At 38.3% G+C, this 23,072-nt stretch overlaps 1 protein-coding gene across 4 annotated transcripts in view; it reads left to right on the plus strand.

Annotated features, from left to right (window-relative positions):
• The window catches only part of EPB41L5 (erythrocyte membrane protein band 4.1 like 5), a 163,467-nt gene that overhangs the window by 69,653 nt on the left and 70,742 nt on the right, over positions 1-23,072 (plus strand). For 3 of the 4 annotated variants that reach the window (XM_055572910.1, XM_055572911.1, XM_055572912.1), the window contains exons 13-16: positions 1,124-1,230; positions 2,895-2,922; positions 8,981-9,023; positions 9,428-9,534. In XM_055572910.1, the coding sequence (XP_055428885.1) occupies positions 1,124-1,230; positions 2,895-2,922; positions 8,981-9,023; positions 9,428-9,534 (285 nt within the window). Of the gene's footprint in view, positions 1-1,123; positions 1,231-2,894; positions 2,923-8,980; positions 9,024-9,427; positions 9,535-12,644; positions 15,083-23,072 lie in introns of those variants that run through there. The other variant, XM_055572913.1, reaches the window with a different exon arrangement.

The following is a 23,072-nucleotide window of genomic DNA, read 5'->3' on the forward strand; positions in this document are numbered from 1 at the left end:
TATATCCTTGTAGCTTGTTTATTTTATGCAAAGTAGTTTGTACCTCTTAATCTTCTTCCTGTCTTTTGCCCACCTCCCTTCCCTCTCCCCACTAGTAACCACTAGTTTGTTCTCTGTGTCTGTGAGTCTGTTCTGTTCACTCGTTTACTTTTTAGATTCCATGTATAAGTGCTGTCATAGAGTATCGTTCTGACTTATTTCACGTAGCATAATACCCTTCAGGTCCACCCATGTTGCTACAAATGGCATTATTTCATTCTTCTTTACGGCTGAGTAATAGTCTATTGTGTACATCTACCACATCTTCCTTATCCTTTTATCTGTTGATGAACATTAATGTTTGCTTTGTGTATTAATTAACCCCTAGTTTAAATCCACTTAGTAGGAGTTTTAAGTAGTCTTTATCCAGCAGCTGGATACCATGTAGAAAATGGGTATGGTGTACTAGTGGGATATTAATCTGGATAATATTTCTGGTCCCTATAAACCTGACATTCCGTTGTTCTTGCATACTCCATGATTGTTAGTCATAAGCTAGAAATGTTTTGGTTTACTCAGAGTAGCTTATTGTTGCTGAGTTTTCAGCATGTTTCAGTATGATTTAAAGAAGGAATGGATAACATCAGTAATGTGGCAAGTTGACTGTGTGTGGAATTCATGTAAGAGAGCTTCTATTTTACTTACATTAAAACGGGGGCATTTTGGAAAAATTTAAATGGCAATGAAGATAAGTATTAAATATTAAAATAGTTTTAATATTTCTGAAAAAGTCTTCTGAAAAGCATATCACAGTTAGAGAAAGTAATGGAAAATCTTGAGTTAATTGTACATCTTGCATTGAGAAGTGTGGGTGGGAAAGAGAGGCGTTCTATAAAAGCACAGATATTTCAAACTTACTTAATATATTATTAGGTGATGTGCATAATTAGGAAAAAACAACATAACTTGTGTTGCATCTTTCATACAAGCATGAAGAGTGAAAAGAATGGTGTGATAAAGAGAGTCATCAAGACTATTTTGATAAAGTTCAGGAGGGTTCTTTTAAGGAAAACCTCATTTTGTGTATCTGGTTACTGTAAGCCTGAAATTCTCTTGTTCCTGTTAAATGTCTCTTTTATTTTAGTGGGAAGACTGAGTATCAGACCACTAAGACCAATAAAGCAAGAAGATCAACATCCTTTGAAAGAAGGCCAAGCAAGCGGTATTCTCGACGAACTCTGCAAGTGAAAGGTGAAATGCAGCCCTGTTTCCAAGGACTGTTTCTTCCTGACAGTTTATCTTGTGCTGTATTATTGACTGGAGGGAAAGATGTCTCAGTCTTCTTACCTCTGTTACATCAGGAGTACTAAAGTACTCTTATTTAAATAATTGCATTTGCTTCTGGCATAATCAGTTTTTAAAAATACAAGGGGAAAAACTGCCCATACTGTTGCTGAGGTTAAGCTTGAAGCTAGTCACAGTTCCGGAGAAGGCAGTGGCACCCCACTCCAGTACTCCTGCCTGGAAAATCCCATGGATGGAGGAGCCAGGAAGGCCGGAGTCCATGGGGTCGCTGAGGGTCGGACACGACTGAGCGACTTCCCTTTCACTTTTCACTTTCCTGCATTGGAGAAGGAAATGGCACCCCACTCCAGTGTTCTTGCCTGGAGAATCCCAGGGACGGGGGAGCCTGGTGGGCTGCCGTCTATGGGGTCGCACAGAGTCAGACACGACTGAAGTGACTTAGCAACAGCAGTCACAGTTCAGACACTGTGCTAAGTTTGTGTTCAGTTTTTGTTCTTACTCTTTTAGTTCTTCTGTAGAACAACATCTTCCCTCCCTTTTTGACTTTCAGATCTCCCTTAAGTATTTTTTAAAACATTGGTATATAATGAATAAATTTTAAGTAAAGATTATTTTGTATTGTGTTATAATACTAAAGATTCTGTTAAGTGTAATTTTTATATTTAATCATCAGTGTACATTGTACATAGTCATTTCCAAATTCATAAATGTTCCTTATTGTTTGTTACTTTAATTATATAATACAAAGAGTGGTTTACTTTGACCAGTAAGCTACAACTTGTGATGGTTTCAAATCAGAGTTGAATTTTTAAAAATTATTTATTTGGCAGTGCTGGGTCTTAGTTGTGGCACTTGGGTCCTCGGTCCCTGTTGTGGCATGTGTGATTTTCAGTTGTGGCATGTGAGTTCTTAGTTGCAGCATGTGGGATCTAGTTCCCTAACTAGGGCTCAAACCCAGGCCCCTACATTGGGAACAGAGTCCCAGCCACTGGACCACCAGGGAAGTCCCCAGATTGCATTTTAAGTATGTCCAGTGTCAGAGTTATAAATAATTGCCATGATCTGATATTGGCAGTATCAGTTTTTTCAGAAAACTGACTTACAGTCATATGTTTTGATGTACCTATAAATTAAGTAATATGTAGCTATAAATGAAACCATTTCAGTTTGTTTAATATCCTTAATTACCTCATAGACTCCACTGATGATTTTTCGCTATCAGCTTATTCTGGAGGCTTGCAGATGATTCTTTTCTTTTTTTAATGTATACTTATTTTATTGCCTTATTTAAAAATTGGAAATAATTGTCATTACTCACTTTAATGGCATGAACCCTAGAACACTTTTGTGAAATGAAGATTTTTAAATATAGTGGAAAGTAGCTTACAAAGCAGTTAGTCAGGGTTTACTTTTGTAGTCACTTCCCTTGGTGGTCCAGCAGTTAAGACTCCGTGCTTCCAGTGCAGGGGGCATGGGTTCAGTCACTGGTTGAAGAACTAAGATCCTGCATGCTGTGCTGTGGGACAAAAAGTTTAAAAAAAAAAAAAAAATGGTAAAGCAGTTTATCATGTTGGAGGGAAACTAATGGGATGTTTTCTTTTTTCTGTCAGCAAGTACAGGAAAACCTGAAGAACTCAGGTGGGTAATGTCTTGCTCTTTAGGGGTTGATACTAGAACGTTTTAACATTTCTGTAGTTGCTGTCATTAATCCAACAAATATTTGTTGAAGGCCTGTCAGAGTGTTTCCTTGTCCCTGAGCATGGTAGACATGGCAGGGAACAAATGAATACATAGTGCCAGATAAAGTTGGCGCAACAAAAATAAAGCTATTTAAAGAAAAAGAGTGGGTTGGTTAGCTGTGCTATTCATATTGAGAATGACATACATTTGTTATTGGTGTGTGACTGAGGATATGCAGATGAATAAACTGTCACCCTTGCTCTCAGGGAGCTCAAAGAATGAAGGTTGATTTGTAGATAAGCAGTTCATTTTACTCCTGGGGTAAATCCCACTTGGTCATGGTGTATAATCTTTCTTTATGTTATATGTTGCTGGATTTGGTTCACTAGTTTTGTTGTGGATTTGTGTGTCTGTATCATCAAAGACACTGGTCTGTAGTTTTCTTGTACTGTCTTTATCTGGGTGGTTCTGGCTTCATAGAATGAGTTGGGGAATATTTCCTTCTAATTTTAGGGCAGAATTTGTAAAGAATTCTTTAAATATATGGTAGAATTCACCATTAAAACCATCTGGCCTGGGCTTTATTTATGTCACATTTTAAAATTTCCAGTTCAGTTTCTTGTTGTAGATGTATTCATATTTAATTTTTATCTTGAATCAGTTTAGGAGTTTGTGTTTTTCTGGAATTTTTCCATTTTACCTAAATAATCTAATTTATGGCATACAATTGTTCATATTTTTCTCTTTTCCATTTTATTTTTGTAAGCTTTGTGGTGATGTCCCCTCATTCAGGACTTCCCAGGTGGCACAGTGGTAAAGAACCTACCTGCTAATGCAGGAGACGCAAGAGACACGGGTTTAATTCCTGGGTGGGGAAGATCTCCTGGAGGAGGAAATGGCAACCTACTCCAGGATTCTTGCCTGAAAAATCCCATGGACAGAAGAGCCTGGCGAGCTACAGTCCTTGGGGTCAAAAAGAGCTGGACACGACTGAATGACTGAGCACACACACCCCTCATTAATTTCTGATTTCAGTTCTTTGAGTTTCGTTTTCCCTTGGTCACTCTAGATAAAGGTTTCTCAGTTTTGTTGGCCTGTTTGAAGAACCAGCTTTTGGTTTCATTTAGTTTCAGCCAGCTTTTGGTTTTGCTCTACATCCTATTTCGTTAACTTTCTCTCTGGTATATTATTTCATTCCTTCTGCTTGCTTTTTATTTAGTTTTCTTTTTCTGGTGTTTTTAGGTGGAATATCAGTTTATTGGGATTTGAGATCTTTATTGTTTTAATATAACATTTATAGCTGTGAATTTCTCTCCAAGCACTGCTTTAATCATATTTCATAAGTTTTGTTTTGTTGTATTTTCATTTTTATTCCTTCAAATTATTTTCTGATTTCTCTTGTGATAGCTTCTTTGGCCTATTGACTGCTCGGGAGGTATCTTGCTTAACATACACATTTGTATGTTAAATTTTCCTCTCTCTCTCTTTATTTTGTTCCGTTGTGGTTATAGAATGTACTTCACATGATTTTGATCCCTTTACAGTTGCCAAAGCCTATTTTATGGCCCAGCATGTAGTTTATCTTGGAAAATGGTTCATGTATGTGTACTTAAGAATACTGTTTATTCTGCTGTTGAGTGTCATGTCCTATAGATATGTTAGGTCTGCTTGATTGTTACTGTTGTTCACTTCCATTTCATCATTGATCTTGGGCTAGTCCTGTCCTTTATTAAATGTGGACTATTAAAGTCTCCAGTTAGTTGTCTGGTTCTTTCTTTGTGCTTCATGTATTTGGAACTTCCTAGGAGGTGCATATGTTGTTTATGATTATTTTATTCTTCCTCTCTTTTTCTAGTAACTGTTTTGCATTAAAGTCTACTTAGTCAGATATAAGTGTGGTCAGTCCAGTTCCCTTGTGGTTGCTTTTCCATGGCTTAGCTGTTTTTATCAAATTTGGAAAATTTTTACTTATTATTTCTCACATTTTTTCCCCTGCTCTTTCTCCTCTCCTTCCAGGACTCCCATTTCATGCACGTTGCTCTCCTGATGGGACCTGCAGACCTCCAAGTGTGTTTATGTTCCCTCATTCTTTTTCTTTCTGTCCCTCAGACTAGATCATCTCATTTGACCTACCTTCAAGCTACTGGTTCTCTTGTCTGCTAAAATCTGCTGTGTGTTCCTCTAGTGAACTTTTTGTTCCAGTTACGGTACATTTCAACTCCAGAATTTCTTTTTTTTTAAGATAATTTCTCTGTTTAAAATACTCTTTATTTGTGAACGCAGTGTTGTCATACTTTTATTTTTTCACATGTGGTTTCTTTACTTCTCAGGTATATTTAAAATAGCTGATTTACATTCTGGATGCAGGGAGCAAATTGTCTTCTTGGCCTCACCCACCTGGAGTAAGGCTCCCACAACACTGAACACAGGAGAACCAGGAGGAGAGAAAACTGAGTTTCAGATTCCAGTCTCAGCTTTCAGACTGAGTAGATTGTCTTGAATAAATGTCTCCATTTGATGTATTCTTTTAATGATTTTTTTTTAAAACAATTTTCACCAGCCAAATATTTGTTTTGCTGGGAAGAGGATTTGCCCCATCTTCAGACCATGATTCTTGAAGTCTTGCTTCTGATGACTCAGTTAGTAGTAGTAGTGTAGTTTCATGTAATGCTTCTCAACCATTGGTGTGAAGCAGAGCCTCCTGGAATGCCTGGTAAACTATCAGATTCAAGACATACAAATCTGGTATCGTTCTCATTAAAAAAAAAAAAAACAAACAACAAATTTGTATAATCTCCTATGCGGCAGATGTATAACTAGAGCTCCTTCAGAAGGAGTTGTTTTGGGTGCTGAGTAGGATTGGTCTCACCTTGCCATGTCGTATTCAGTTTTGTTTTCATTTAGAAAACCAGTAAAGCCAGGCTATGATTAGTGACTCATCACAGAAGCACTCTGCTTTTTGAGTAAGGATTCCTCTAAAGTTCCTTTAGCTGTCAGTAAGCTGTTAACAATAAATAAATCAGTAGAGTAAGGAGAAAGGTGAGAAATTTTGTCTACTGTAAGTTTTTGAGAGTGAAAGTGTTAAGTTGCTTAGTCATGTCTGGCTCTTTGCAGTCCCATGGACTGTATCTCACCAGGCTTCTCTGTCCATGGGATTTTCCAGTCAAGAGTACTGGAGTGGGTTGCCATTTCCTTCTCCAGGGATCTTCCCAACCCAAGGATTGAACTCAAGTCTCCTTCATTGCAGGCAGATGCTTTACCATCTGAGCCACCAGAGAAGCCCTGTGAATTTTTAGTTAGGTAAAAACATTTTCTATGTTTTCTGAGCATGCACTTTAGTTTTTCTTGGGTTTATTTTTAAGCTATGCTTTTAAGAATGGTGGAGAAATGTTAAGAGGTGTTCTGTGTAAAGTATTTTATTTGTCTTTTGTTTGTTTAATTAATCATGTTTTGCTTCCCTGAAAAACAGGCTAGGACAGAATATTAGAACTTAAAGTGAAGAGGCTCTTGCATAAATGTAAAAGAAAGCATTCAAGCAGTGATATGTAGTTGAAAAATTAACTTATTTTATTTGCAGGAGTTTGTCCTCCTGTTAATTTTTCTGAAATACATATTTCTGACCAAAAAGTTAATATGACTATATAGTCTCTTTTCTAGAATTGAGATTGGTTTAACCTTAGTTAAATTTTACTGTGTCTTCCTGAGCAATGCTTTTGGCTCTGTAAAACAGAGCAAAAATGGGGTATTTAAACAGATACTTTATTACTTTTTAATTAGAATAAATTTTTAGGAATGAAATGTAGAGGAGGGCCACTCTCCTGAAAGTTACTGAGCCCTGCTCCTGACAGTGCTTGAGAGAGCCTGAGCTGGGACTGGCAGGAATGCCCTTTCATTCCTGCCCTTGGGTTTCTGTTTGCATGAGCAGCTTCTCCAGTGAACCATGGAAAACAGTACTGTTTGAAAAAGCACAACTATTTGACCTGAAAAACTGTGCTTGTTTGAATAACAGGTTTTTAAATTGGCTGAGGTTAGTTTCTAACTACTCCCTCATGGGTCTTGACAATGTAAACTATCTTAGGAACAGGTGACATTTTAAAGGACAGTTCACATTTCATTTATTAGTACTTCTTGCACAGACTTAGTGAACAGACTTGAAGACAGAAAAGAGGAAAAGAAGAAATGGTGGAAGAAATGATGCATAGAGAAGGCATTAGAGCAAAACATTTCTTTAAAAAGGAAGCTGCATTGGGTCAGTAACGAAAAGTAATCTGTTACTTTCATACTAGCGGAGGTGAAAGAATAGGTGCAGTGATGAGAAAACAGTGCTTCCTGTCTTCCATGTTGTTCTAAAACAGGGAGCGAGAGTCCTGTATCACTTACTATAAGTGCTTTTTTTCCTCTCATGATATTTCTTCATCTTTTACCTATCACCTCCTGGAGTTATTCCCAGTTCAAAGAAAAGCTTCAGAGTGTAACCAAAGGGCCACAGAGTAATGTGTCATTTCTGAACCATACAGATTGAGTGGGTTTTCATTAACGTGGAGATTAAGAGTTCTTAATATAATACAGTGTGTTTTGGGAATTACAGCAAGATTAGTAAAAGAAATTCTGCCTGACAGGTGTTTTGTTTCCCAGTGGCTCTGGCAACAGATTCTACACTAAACATATATATTTTTAAAGATTTTGTTTGTTTGTTTGTTTAGTTGTATTTGTCACTGTTCTTTGTGCTTTGCTAAGAGCTCCATGCAAATAAGGAAACTGCAGTTCAGAGAGCGAAGCTAGTGGTGCTGTTTGGATTTGAACCCAGGCAGTAGAGGTGCTTGTTCTGCTGACTTGACTTGTAATAGAGCTGTGGTTAGTAAAATATGAGATATAAAATGGTTACTCCTCCTCCCCCAGCCTTTTAGCAAGGCCTTTTCATCTTGAGTTCTTTCTTAATTGGTTTTCTTTCATCATCATTTACTTCTGTTTTGTTCTCCCTCTCTGAGAAGGCTCCTGGATCCTGTATTCAGAGTTTATTTTGTGTTTGTGAAGCTTTGCCCATTTCCTGTTGCTGGCATGACATCCTGGCTGGGTATGGTATTCTTTGAGGATTGCCATGGAGAACTCTGTGCTAGCCTGATACTGGCAGTGATGTGCTTTTACATCTCCTTAAATTCTTTGCTGAAGTGTTTCCTTGTCCTTGAAGGTCAGCAGTATAACAATAAGGAACTGAATGTATTTAATTCTGCATTTCATCTCCTTGGAATACAATGTTCTCGTTAAATCTATAGATTATTTTTCTCACTTTCAGAGAAGATTTTTTTTTTTTTTTAAATGACACTGAATATATTTTCAGTTACCTTAGCTGAATTCCTTTTCTCGGGATACTAGTTATGCTCATTTTAGAAGGTCTGAAGTCAGTAAACTCTTTTATTTACTTTACTCTGTTGTGTCAGTATCTCATCTTTGGGTTCTTGTTGAATATTTGTTCTTTTTTTTGCCAGCTTTGAGGTTTGTTTCTGTTTATTATGTTGTATTATATGCTGAGTTTTTTTAAGTGCTTTTTTGGGGGTAGTGGGAAGGGAATGAGCACAGCCTAAACTAAAGATTTAAATGCATACTTACAAATCATTTGGAGGAGAAGGGTGTATAGAGAAACTTCTAAGTTTATAGTAAGGCCTATTGAGTTATAAAATGCTGAATGACCTTGGAAAATCTTTAGAGGGTAGGAATATACAGAAGAAGTGACAGGTAAGTTTGTGTGGGTGTTTGTACTTAATGCCTTAAGGAATCATTTGTGCAGCTGTCTTTATTTTGTTGTCTTTGACAGATGTTGTCCAGTGAATAAACAAGATTAATAGTGACTAATTAGATTAATAGTATATATCTAAAGCACAAGTAGAATACAGGTATATGGGAATATCATATGAGCAGAAAAGTGTTTGCCAGTAAAAGCAGATGTATTCTGGACATCATCCATTCTTAGTTTTGGGTGCTCATGGTAATTTTTTTCTTTTTTTTTTCCCCATTACAGTGTTCACAACAATGTTTCAGCTCAGAGTAATGGTTCCCAACAGGTAAGAGAGTATTAAGCTTCTAAAACACTAGAACACTATCAATATGATAAACAGTAGTATTATTAACTCAGTTTTCATACTGGTGTAAACTCAGAAAAGTTTTGTGCATTTTCTTTTTATCTGTAAAATGGCTCAACAATATGAGACCTGTTACTTTATTCTCTTAAGATGTTAGAAAAGGTTTTAATGTTATAATAAAACATTTTCTGACCTTGTAAATCCTGTAAAATGAAAAAATACCAATATTCAGTTAGATTATTATCTGTCCCAAAGGTGGTATATAACTTTCAAGCATTTGTTTATTGCTATGTTTATTACTGTCGTATCTGTTCACTGTGTAGTTAGTATTCCATGTTAATATTCTACTTACTGGTGAAAAGATCTTTTCTAATTTTTGTCCAAAGGCTTGGGGTGTGAGGTCCACTGTGCCTGTGATTCCTTCTGGTCCTGTGGTAGTGGAGGTCGAGAATCTCCCAAGGAGTCCTGGAGCAGACCATCATGACAAGAAATGGTTCGTTTATTCATTAAACCAAAATAAAGTGTTGCTTGCCTAAGGGTGTTCTGAATCCCCAGCCATAATCTTAGACTACTTGAAATATGATTGAAAGCAAATTATTCATATTTGTAAGGTGACAAAAAAAGCATGTTGTTTTTGGGATGAGTAAGGGATGCAGATGAAGCAGGGTGACAGTGTCAGTGAAGCCTGTGAGATGGCTCTCCTGACTGGTTAGTGTGAGCTGGGAGTGGTGGTGCTTTTCTGTTGAAAAAGACTTTAGTGCTACTTGATAGGACCTTTTCCCAGATCCGTAAGGATCATGTCTTCATTCCATCTTATTCTACACAACATGATGCTATTGCTTTGGATGTGGTTTCTTTATTAAAGACTTGAGGAGATAAAGCCAAAACAGAAACATAATTATAGTCCAATAGAACAAAGCATGAAATATTCCATGGGGAAGGGGTGGAGAAATAATCTAATGATGGGAAGATACTTCCTTTATTTAGAGTCCCAGGGTCTTTTTTTTTTTTTTTTTTTTAGACTAATAGTGCACAAATACGGATACTTTGTGGCTTATGGGATTAATCCATGGGTTTCATCCCTTCCCAAATAAATGTATGTGGCCTGGGAGGCTCCTTGGGGATTATTTGATTGAGTGGTCATGTTGGGCATCATCTGTTCGAGTTTTGTCTGTTTATGATATGAACTTTGATAATTGATAGGATTTTTCTCTTTTTCTCTTGCTCTCAGTTTGTTTACCTGAAATCTAATGAGTTTCTGTTGGTGATCTCAAGGTTTGGGTCAGCTTTCTGTGCAACCAGCTCTTCCTTCATGGTGGTGGGTCAACAGTGGTTGGTGATTATTTTCAGTCTTTGCTATGTAATTGTTTTTCACTGTTATTTTGGCTTAACTAACAGCAAGGTGCTTTGCTTTTGATGATTGGGCATATTTTTGCTTCAGTTCCAAATAACTTGATAAGTTTCTAAGATCAAGGGGTTTTTGCCCTCGTGTTTTCCCATGACCCTCCCCCTCCCTTTCTACTTGAGAATATGCTAGGGGTACTTTGTGTGTGTGTGTGTGCATGTGGGCACACACTTAAAGGATAAACAGCGAGGCTTCTACATGTCAAATTTTAGTCTTTATTTTTTTAAGCCGTTAAAAACAGTTTCTTTAGTTTCTTACTGAAAACACAGCTCCAGTAAGAGGCTACGTTTTGTCTCCTTGTTACTGCCAAGTCTTTGGCAAAGAAACATAGTACTGAGATTTCAACTAAAAAAGAGCTCATTTAATACATGCTTACATTTTATGTTAATATGGAATGAGAGTCTGGTTTGTTTGTATCTGTATAGTGTTTAAATCTTTAGCTTCTCAATTTTAATTGGTACATATTTAAATCTATTTAATTTGATTTGTTAGGCATTACTCAGTTCCTTTGATGCAGCATTAAAAAAGAGAATGCTGAGTCTCTGAGTACTGAATTTCAAGAAAAATAAATTTGGAGCTGTATGTCCTTCTTTATATAACTGTATTGTGACCGCTTTTGTGGAAATGGAGCACAGTGGTGGCCCTCAGGCCCAGCATGCCTCAGTGTGTGTCAGCAAGACCTGGGACTAAGCATAGAGCTGGCCTGTCTTGGAGCTGATGGGTTCCCCAGCCTTAAGATGAATCTACATTTTAATTTCTATTTCTGCATGCTCTGATTCTAATACTTTCACATGAATCTAAAACAGTCCTCCTTTAGAAAGTGATGTTAATAAAATTTGGAAATGCTCCCTGGGTTTGGACGGTTGGATGGAATAATGGACTATTCTATTTCTGGTAGATAACTTTTAACCGGTTTAAATGTACTCCTTGTTCACTTCTGTAGCTTTTTATGGCTGATATCTTCTAAATGACACCATTATTTGAGTGAATGATTTGGTATGTCAGTATAGAAGTACCCAATGTTTAAACTATCTTTTGAGAATTTATGTATTTAAAACCCATTATCTACTTATAAACAAAACTGAATACTATGTGGAAAATCTTACATATGTAGGGGAGAATATAAACCAAATTTTCTAAATTTTTAGAGACCCTAGATTGAGGGCTGTGAGTTTTCTGGGTTAGATCTGATGAACAGCTTGTATTGCAGTTGAAAGAAAGATGATAATTTTATTGTTTAAAAAAAAACAAAAAAGGCTTCCAAATTTGTTCTGAAAATCCTTTTAGCTAATTTATTTTCAGTTTCCTTAAGGAAGAAAGGTGAAGATGCATGCCTTAGTTGAATAGAATGTCTGTCCTTAGACATTTTTATAATTGGGGTGATTTTTTTCCCTTTGTAGTTACCTTAAATGTGTGCTGCCCTTTTGGTCATGCACAAAACTCTGGAAAATGTGTTCTTTCTACTGGAGGACTCTGATCATTTCTAATCAGAAACTGCTTCTTTGCATGTTTCACTCTCTTACTTTCATATATTGTTTATAGCAATTGTGATAAAAGGCATTAACACTTTCTTGGAGGGGCTTTTTCTCATCACATTATCTGTACCTGTTGAATTTCATTCACTGTAGAAGGAACAGTGTTTCTCCATTGTTAATTGGAAACATTGATGTCCAATTACACAGCCTCTGTGAGGGCAGATTTTTTTTTAATGTTCTTTCTGAATTTTGTTTCCTAGACTTCAGTTTTATGCCACTTGATTTGTGAAATAAGTTTTCACAATTGCCCTTTGCTGTATGTGGCTTTGTCCTTATGTAAAATTGTCCTTTCTGATACTTGAATGAAGTAGATTATAAGCATTTTTTCTTCTCATTAGGACCTCAGGCAACTTTTCTGCCTTTGATTTTGATAACAGTATCGGGGACAGATACAAAGTGTCTTGGTCTCTGTGAAATTCCTTCTTTATTTAATTCACCTGATTCTGATTACTTGTGCATATTTCCATATTGCCATTTTCCACTACGTGTAACTTTGTGGATTTCCCCATTTGTTGTTCTTGGATGTTCTCATTGCATGGAGTAGATGCTGGTAACTGCTCGTAGCAGTGGTGCATGCTGGTCACATGGCCTTCTTTATTACCTCTGACACCTTCATCTTCTCCTGTTGACTAACTGTGCTCCCCTCCCACCCCAACCATCCAGGCTCTCGGCTGCCGGTGATCGCTCTCAACGTGGTGGAAACCAGTGGGACACAAGGGCCTTGTCCCCACCCCATCCTGCACCTAGAAACTATCCTGCCTTTGTCCATGAGCACAATGTGAAGAATGCAGGAGCCCAGCAGAACGCTCATTTTCCTGGCCCTGCAGCCATGACTGACATATGAGTGTTGAGCCTCTTGGGCACTAGGACTTTGTTGTGCAAGTTGACGGCATATATTTCTAGAGTTTATAGAGGATCAATCACATTAAGAAAATATAGGAGAAGATATTTTACACTGAATCACTCGTTGGGTAGTGTTGTTTGTAATTGAAATCTTCTGTGAAAGGGAAAAGGATCTGAAGAAGCTATATGCCATCAGTGATAGTGACAAATATTTTTGTGTTGCAAAGGATATTTTGGAAAGATTTTTTGTGATTTTAACATGTTAACACATCACTTAGAAGATTTTTCAGGAGAAGATTTGTGTTTATGAATAAGCTGCCCATTACGACCCCAGCCTCCATGCAGTACCAGTAGATGGAAGTGAGAAGAATCAGTCCCACTGAAAATACACACAGAAGGGAGCATGTCCAGGACAGGTGGATCAGCCTGTGGTGATACTTTTATAGGCCACTCTTACACACTATTTTTAATACTTCTGAAGTGACCTAAGTCTTAATTTCAGTTGAGTGCCTGAGGTTCTATAATTTAATTACTGTAATATTAAATTTAAAACTTACTTTTTAATAAACACAAGTATTTTAAATTAACAGAAGGTCTAGAAATCACTATAATGTGCCTCATGTAAAGAGAGGAGTCTGAATGGTTACTTTTGCATGATTAATTGATTAATCAATGGTGAGCTGAATGGTTATATTACTACTGAATGGTTGTACAAATGGAACATGTATTTACTTTTGCCTTTTCACTTTTCTCTTTTATCTCATGCATCTGATAGATTTCTCAGGTTTGCAAACAGGTTCATAATCTGGCCTTGCACAACCTCTAAAATAAAATTCTGAAGCCAAAACTATATCACCTTTAATACTTAATGCATATCACTTTTAATCACTTTTTGTATATGTTATTATTTTTGGTCCTTTATGAACTTCAGAATGTAATTGTTTGTGCTCTTTGATTTAACTCATAGAGGCAAATTAACTGGAAGAAATATATTTCTGATGTAATGGGAAATGATATAAAGGGAAGAATTTCTTTTGTCTTTTTAGAGTTTAAAAAATTTTAACAAAATTTTTAAACGTTTAACCTGTGTATATATAGAGAGAGAGTCATTTTATAGTCTGAGAATTCATAATACATCAAGATAATGAAGATTTAATTAAAAATAGCATAACTTGTGTACTATTCTGCTCACCTCAGTGGTCAGTCTTACTGTCTCTACTAGATGAAGGTAAAGTTGCAGAGGGCCTTATATTAGTGGGTTCTTGGTTGCAAATATAATACAGCTTGTCAGTATAAGACATAAATAATCAGAAGTAAGTAATATTTCGGGAATTTAATTTATAGGCAGGTTTCAATCTGTATTTATTAAGTCATATATAAGTATTCTTTAATGTATCTACATATGAGCAGATACATTTCTTAAATAGGCCAGCTGAAAACTCTGGAAGGCTGTCATCATAGCATGCTTAAACATGGCCACTAATGTGTACCCCTCATGGTTCTGCTAGATTTTACATAGCTCAGATTCTTATTGTCAGTGGTGATTCTTTTTTTTTTAAGGGAATTTGAATCATAACATTTTAAACACAGAAACTCTGATTTGTTCCATTTAAGAAAAGATTTCATGGGTATGAATATGATTAAAACCTTACTATTTTTATAATAGAAACCAGAAAGAGGCATAATATCAACACAGCTTTCTGGTCTCTTAGGAAGTCCTGAGGTTTGACTTCTCTCACTTTAAAATTAATCTTAAAGTCTGAACTCCTTATATAATGCCTCATATTCATCTTACCCAGAATCCTAACTTTGGGAAGTACAGAAGGATTGTGATTGAAGAATAAGCTCTTCTGTTTATAGTAAAAGTGGTCACTTCTGTACTTAGAATTTAAGTTAACACTGTTACATTTAAAAAATGGAAGAATCACATGGTTTTCCTTTGTTTGAAAACATTGTTATAAAATAGCTCTTTGCAGCAGTGGGAGGATCATAATTGTAAATTCCTGCTGATAGAGACTGGGTTGGAGGGGTGACAGGGCAAGAAGGTAGCAAAGGGTAGGAGAGTGAAGGGCTAAGGCTGAACGGTCATAGAGTCAAACCTTTCTACTTCATACAAGTTCCTGTGCTCCAGGATCTCAGAGTGCAAATGTTGGGAATATTTCTTGCTGGTATTTTCAAGATGGATATATAAATTGTTTCCAAGGTATGAACAGTTCATTAGCAGCTTAACCTAAATTAAATAAATTGTCACCAACCTTTTTATACTCTGCATTTTATTCTGTCTAAAAGGTCAGTGATCCTACGTCGTTGATTGGGGACCTAATGCACTCCAGACGCACCTTACTTGGCTGTTTACTCTCATTTTGATCAGAGGGATCCATCAGCCCAGAACACCAAGATCATGTGATTCAACTTCAGGGCTTTGGCTAATTTTGTTTAACTGATTTTAACATCTTGAATTAAGTTGGTTTTGTGTCAGCTGCATTTTTATAGAAACAGCAAAGATAGCAAAGTGACCTTTACACTTTGATGCATGAAAATACATGTGCTTCTTAAGATCATTATTTCTTTCGATGGTAAAAGCACTTCTGAGGCATTGACCTATCTCTGAGTATAATCTGACATTTCTGATCTTGATAGGGTAATCACACATACACTTTTAGATGAATTTACAGAGAAAAACAAACTTTATCCTATTATATATGTCTGTATATTACAGAGAAAAACAAACTTTATCATATTATATATGTGTCTGTAATTTTACAGAGAAAAACTTTATCCTATTATATATATGTCTCTATTTTAAAAAGCCGCCTGTGTACAAATATTGTAATATCAGTATAATTTAGATCATTTTTAAGTGGGGGCTCTTTTATTTAAAGTGTTGACTTGGAAGCTATTGGTATTCATGACATTTGTATCATTCTTTATTGTTAAAATTGCTCAGGATGTAGAAGGTGCCTTGTAAACATGTCAGGGTTATACAGCTTATGTTTCTCCTGAATGGAGGACAGGGGGGCAGCTTATTTTTCATGGGATAAAACCATTAGCTGAGCCTTAATTATGGGAGTTTCTCTTACGTACTAGATTTTTGCATATTTGTTGATTTGCTAAAAAATAATTTTGTTTAGTAACCTGGGTTTATACTTTTCATGTGTCTTGATATCCCGTGTTTCATCTTTCTGTCTTGCCAAACAGGAAAATAGACGAAAGGGTAAGGAGCAGAAGGCTCTAGTATTTGGGGTTTGAGGAGGAAGAAGAGTATTATGAAATGACTGGCTTTATAGGCATAAGAAGACACTTTGATCCCCTCTGCTTTGATCCCCTTTCTGTACATATTCACAGACGTAAACTGAGAAGTGGGAAGACGGTTGTCCTGTGTTAAGGCCATGTGCTCTGATGGTGGAGTGGTCAGCACTTGAACCACAGTGCTCTGTCTTGGTTGGAGCAGACTCTTCACTAGTAAATCATCATTAACTGCTTTGAAAGACCATTATGTCTTGTGTGCTGAGCTTTGAATATTGAGTTTGCAAATATCACATTGCATTAATTTATTTTATATCCATAGTGTATAGGACTTATATGAATTTGGAGAAATAAAATCATCTTGTGCCAATGACATTTAATCTCTTTACCCCCACATACTTCTTAATTTTGATATACATCATACCACATTATCAGTTATACCTTGCTTCCAGAATTGCTGTGAATGCTTGCATGTGAGATGGTCTTATGTAAGGGACCGAATGTGAAGATACGTCTGTGGTGGGGAAGTCCCTCTCTCCATGCGCCTCTGTCTCATGCATAAAATGTGATTTGTCAGGTCTTTTCTAGATGTTATGAATCATGTGAATTTAGGTATGGCGTTCTTCCTCAGCTTCTCCTTTTCAAGAACATAAATCTTTCTCCTGCTCTCTTCATATAATTTAACTTTTACTTTAGTCACATGAAATCATTGTGAGAATTCTGTCTTGCTCAGCTGACATTTACCTCGATGGTAAAGATACTAGGGCACAGGCATGTGGAAAATGTGTTATATGACTTCAATTCTTTCTTCAATTCTTGACCCCTGCTAATTTGTAACACACTAGCTCCTTTGAGCTCTTTGCGCTGGTGGGAGGATCATATGAGCCTCAGATAATGAGTGAAATTAGAGAAGAGAAAATTTCAAAAGAGATTGCAGAAAGGAAAAAAAGTTTAATGATATATTTTATTACTTATGCCCAAGTGGAAAAATAAGTGTTCCTTTTTTTCGTGAAGAAATTGTTGTCACAGACTTTTTGTTTTTAGAAGATTACATAAGCCTCTGTTCTCCTAACAGCAAGCCATGGCCTTAATTCTGGGTGATGGTGCTTGAGTGAACTTTTTCTGTTTTGTTCCTGACAGCTGGCCGGCATTTTGTTTACATTGGCATGGGAAGAGATACTTGACTCAGTGAACAACATTCTCTAAGGAGTGTGACTGGAGCCTCCCTTGGTGGTGTAACAAACCTATACCTCCTCCTCTTGAAAACAGGTTCAGCAGCTACAGACCTCATTTCTTGTTGTCAAAGGAATTCCTGTTTGTTTGTCTTTAACTAGTTTTAATATGTTAAAAACAAATAAGGTATATACCAGAGTATGATTAGGATTTGTAAGAAGTTGCAGATTTCTTAATAAAGGCTTGATCTACAGACACAACTGATTATTATTAATATATAATGGAAACTATTTAAATTATTAGGGATGGAACAAAAGAAAAGAACGAAAGGTGAGATGATTTAGGAAGACAGCTGCTACCTTGGTTTTTCTTGTGGAGCTAGTTAGAGGGGCATCCAGAGAACTGTGGACATACCCAGCATGTAAATACCATCAGAATCTATATTATTACACAGAAGAATTTCCTACAGCAAAGTTACAGTTGAAGCCCAGCCACTAGCTTCAGTGATTATTTAATTGCAGGCTTGCTAGTTTGGACTTCCCTTGTGGCTCAGCTAGTAAAGAATCTGCCTGCAATATGGGAAACCTGGGTTTGATCCCTGGGTTGGGAAGATTCCCCTGGAGAAGGGAAAGGCTACCCACTACAGTATTCTGGCCTGGAGAATTCCATGGACTATACAGTTAGAACTGGACATGGAACAACAGACTGGTTCCAAATAGAAAAAGGAGTACGTCAAGGCTGTATATTGTCACCCTGCTTATTTAACTTATATGCACAGTACATCATGAGAAACGCTGGGCTGGAGGAAGCACAAGCTGGAATCAAGATTGTCGGGAGAAATATCAAGAACCTCAGATATGCAGGTGACACCACCCTTATTATGGCAGAAGGTGAAGAGGAACTAAAGAGCCTCTTGATGAAAGTGAAAGAAGAGAGTGATAAACTTGGCTTAAAGCTCAACACTCAGAAAACGAAGATCATGGCATCCGGTCCCATCACTTCATGGGAAATAGATGGGGAAAGAGTGGAAACAGTGGCTGACTTAATTTTTTTGGGCTCCAAAATCACTGCAGATGGTGACTGCAGCCATGAAATTAAAAGACGCTTACTCCTTGGAAGGAAAGTTATGACCAACCTAGACAGAATATTCAAAAGCAGAGACATTACTTTGCCAACAAAGGTCCGTCTACTCAAGGCTATGGTTTTTCCTGTGGTCATGTATGGGTGTGAGAGTTGGACTATAAAGAAAGCTGAGCACCAAAGAATTAATGCTTTTGAACTGTGGTGTTGGAGAAGACTCTTGAGAGTCCCTTGGACTGCAGGGAGATCCAACCAGTCCATCCTAGAGATCAGCCCTGGGTGTACATTGGTAGGACTGATGTTGAAGCTGAAACTCCAATACTTTGGGCACCTGATGCGAAGAGCTGACTCATTTGAAAAGACCCTGATGCTGGGAAAGATTGAGAGCAGGAGGAGAAGGGGACGACAGAGGATGAGATGGTTGGATGGCATCACAGACTCAATGGACATGGCTTTGGATGGACTCTGGGAGTTGGTGATGGACAGGGAGGCCTGGCATGCTGTGGTTCATGGGGTCACAAAGAGTCGGACATGACTGAGTGACTGAACTGATACAGTTCATGTATACAGTTCCATGGGGTCGCAAAGTCGGACACCACTGAGCGACTCACTTCACTTCCGCTAGTTTAGAGATAAGACCCATTTTTAACAACTTTGTTAATTCTTTCTGGTTGGGGACCAACTTCTTCTAGCAGAGTCCTGGGAAGCCTTGGTACCAGAGGGTTTGCAGATTGATTCTGTGGCTGAAACGCCCGTTAGGTTGGAGCAGTAGCACCAACCAGTGCTTGAATGGGTTGGAAAGACATGGACTGGCAGTTGAAGGAGTTTGGATTTGGTGAAGAAACCTGGGGCTAGGACTGCAAGGTTTTAAGTGAAAGATTTTGGGAATCTCGTATCATTGTCTTTTCTGATTCACCTCAGCATTTGCTGAATATCTACCAGAACACCACCTCCTTTCTCTTCCTCACACACACAGTCACTTTCCATGATCCTTCCCCTAATGTACTTGTGCTGTTTAGTTGCTTAGTTGTGCCCAACTCTTGTTTGACCCCATGGACTGTGTAGCCTGCCAGACTCCTTTGTCTGGGATTTCCCAGGCAAGAATACTGGAGTGGGTTGCCATGCCCTTCTCCAGGGTATCTTCCCAACGCAGGGATCAAACCCACGACTCCTGCATTGGCAGGTGGATTCTTTACCACTGAGCCACCAGGGAAGCCTCTTCCTCCCCCCCACCAATTGTACATGTCTAGCTAAATTCTGGGGCTGCTGCTGCTGCTGCTGCATCACTTGAGTCGTGTCCGACTCTGTGCGACCCCATAGACGGCAGCCCACCAGGCTCCCCTGTCCCTGGGATTCTCCAGGCAAGAACACTGGAGTGGGTTGCCATTTCCTTCTCCAAATAATCCTGGGTAAATCCATTTCTGTCCTCCGTGCATTTGGATGGGAAATGTGAAATGCCATATCATTAAATGGTCTCACTTTAAATGTTGGCTATTGAGCTCAAGTTTCAGACCTTGAATGCTGCTGAAATCCTGAATCTGTCGATTTTCCCACTTGGCGGCAGTAATGTCTCCTCTTGCAAACCTCCACCGTCTCCTTGTTTCTCACTCAGTCTCAGATCATGACCTTGCTTCCTGTTCACTGAGAAGACGAGCCATCAGAAGTGATCTCCTGTACATCTTGCAATCTGATGGTGGATTAATGTCTCTCTGTCAGAGCATCTGTTCTCGGTCTGCCCTCCTGTGTCCAGATGGACTGGCCCCAGTGAGGCCCAGTGCTGTTTCACATGCTCTCCTGGAGATGCTCCTCACACTGAGGCACAAGAAGCGCTGGCTTAGATCTCAGCACCTTGTCATCATCTTGGCTCCTCCTGTTTCTCATCAGTCAATAAATTCTGCCAGTTCTGACTTTATATCCGGAGTTTGCTTGTCACTGTTTACTGCTCCTGCCCTGTTTCCATATAATTTGTCTTAACCTCGTCTCCCGTTGCCCTTGGCGCCTGTGTCATGCTCCCCATTAATTATAGTTTAGACTATATCACGTTCTGCTTCTGCTCAGACCTTCCACGGTCCTCATCTCAAACTAAAACCCAAAATCTACACGTTGACAAAAAAGTAATTTTTCCCGCTCCTTGACTTTGCTCACCTTCCTCAAAAGACTTGGTCAGAGACGTACTCTGCGTGTTCCATCTCTGGATTTCTGCACTTTATCTCTGCCTGGATATTCCTTCCTTGAATCTCCTGTGGTTCATTCTGACACCTTCAGGCTTCTTACCAGAGAACATTGCTGAACTCTAAAATAATAATGGGCCCCCAACCTTCTTGGCATTTTGTGTCCCTGTTATCTTGCTCATTTTTTTCTCTTTGTTTCATCTTACATATATGTTTTCTTTCTTTCTTTTTTGGGTATGTTTTCTTTTTTGTCATCTTTACATCCTTTAATAGAATGTCAGCTTTGTCAAGGGAATGTGTTTTGTGTACTCCCCCATGCCTGGAGCAGTCCTGGGCTCAGCACTCCGTAAACGGTAGTTGATGGTTTGTCACACTTGATGATGAAGGGATAGTCAAAATGATGTCCCTGGCTTCAAGATGTTTACACTCTAGTTATGGAGAAGAGCAGATTTACAAATAACATACAAGTACAAAGTCATTAAGTAAGTGAGGTCATAGAAGGTAGATAAGTTGGAAGCTAAAGAAGGCTTCCTAACATTTACATCAGATTTTGAGGGACACACAGAAGCAGGAACACTTGGGGACCAGAGGACTGTAGCAAAAGAAAATTTCAAGGTAGCATAGGCAAGTTATGGGCTTCCCTGGTGGCTGAGATAGTAAAGAATCGGCCTGCAATGTGGGAGACCTGGTTTCTATCCCTGAGTTGGAGAAGATCCCCTGGAGAGGAGAATGGCTACCCACTCCAGTATTCTTGCCTGGAGAAGTCCATGGACAGAGAAGCCTGGCAGGCTACAATCCATGGGTTGCAAAGTGTTGGACATGACTAAGCAACTTTCACTTTCTTTCAGGGCAAGTTACAGTCGAGGAGTGATGAATGGGATTTGAGTAGTTAGTACAGATTTCATGAGGATGTTTAGCAATAATGACAAACTGACATTTGAGTGCTTCTGTGCCTGGCCTCGTTCTGGAGTTAACGGCAGTTATCATTTAACCCAGCCAGTCACTGAATTCTAATACAAATCTGTAAGACGTTTAGGCTAGTGAAGAAATCAGGCACAACGAGGGTGTGTAACTTCTCCAAAGCCATGTTGCTAGTAGAGGGTATGGCTGAGCTTCAGACTCAGCTTAGTCTCAGGGCCCAGACTGCTGTTTGCTATGCTGACTTGCTCCATCGCAGTGAAAAACTGTGAGGCCTGTATTTCTTTAGAAAGTGCGCTCTGGAGGCATTGTGAAGAGTGAATGTCAGTTGGTGGGAGATTGGGATAATTAAGTCATGCTGTATCCATACTGTAATTGTTAAGAAATGAGGAAAATCGACAGGAGCTGCTTATTGGAGTGTGTCAGTGCTACATTGTTGAGTTAACAAACTCGAGTGAAGTGACTCCTTGAGGTATGTCCCCACTTCTGTAAAAGCCACCAACCCATGTGTCTATTTGTAAGGTGCACAGAAAATGCACCTGGATAAAGAGTGAATTTTCAGAGAGTGGTGTGAAGGAGACATTGGTTTTCTTAGCTAGCGTGTACTACTTTGAATAAGTAAGTACGGATTAAAATGACATGGGGAACAAGACAGATTGCTTCAGTGTATTCAGGTAAGTGTCCATGAAAAGGAAGGAGGTGGACAGATGTGATAATGCCCTTGTATATTCCTTTGTGTATGTTGAAGAATGGATGTGTGCAGCAATGTTGCCAGAAGCCGCAGAGTGAAAGTGTAACATCTCACTTGTCTTTACAGACTTAAGTGTATTCACAGAAGTGTTACAGCCATCACCACTTCTCAGATTCCAGAACGTTTTCATCATCTTCCAAGGAAACCCTCACCTGTTAGCAGTTACTGCCCACTCTCCTCTCCCCGAGGCCTGCAAGCACTAATCTACTCCTGTTTCTGGATTTGCTCATTCCGGGCATTTCCTATAAATAGACTCATACAATATGTGACCTCTTGTGTCTGGCTTCTTTCACTTAGCACGGTGTTTCTAAGACTCATCCATGTGGTAGCCTGTATCGGTATTTGATTCCTTTCAATGGCTCAGTAAATTCCCTTGTATAATATACAGCATTTTGTCCATCAGTTGGTGGACATTGGGTTTCTACTTTTTGGCAGCCGGGAACTTTAATGTACAGGTTTTTATTCTTTTTTTTAATAAACATGTATGTGCATTCCTTTCAGGCATGCACATACATAGGAGTGAAATTGCCCAGTCATATGGTAACTGTGTTTAATGTTTTGAACTGCCAAATTGTTTTCCAAAGCAAGTGTACCAGTTTACATGACATTTTCATTACAGCCATCCCAGTTGTTGTGAGGGTGTTGTATCTCCTTGTGACTTTGATTTGCATTTTCAGGAGGCTAATGATGTTGGAATTTTTATAAACATACTGGCCATTTGCATATTTCTTTGAAGATGTGTCTATTCACATCCTTGCCCATTTAAAAAATTGGCTATAATAATCTTACTTACCTATAGCTTCTGAAATTTTGTCTCCTTTTTTGTTTGTGGGTTTTTTTTTTTAATTTCCCTGGAGGCAAATCTGAGTATTAAGTTTTTTCAAAGAACTAACATTTGCTTGAATGTTC

This window comes from Bubalus kerabau, chromosome 3 (genome assembly GCF_029407905.1).
Source record: "Bubalus kerabau isolate K-KA32 ecotype Philippines breed swamp buffalo chromosome 3, PCC_UOA_SB_1v2, whole genome shotgun sequence".
Lineage (NCBI taxonomy): Eukaryota > Metazoa > Chordata > Mammalia > Artiodactyla > Bovidae > Bubalus > Bubalus kerabau.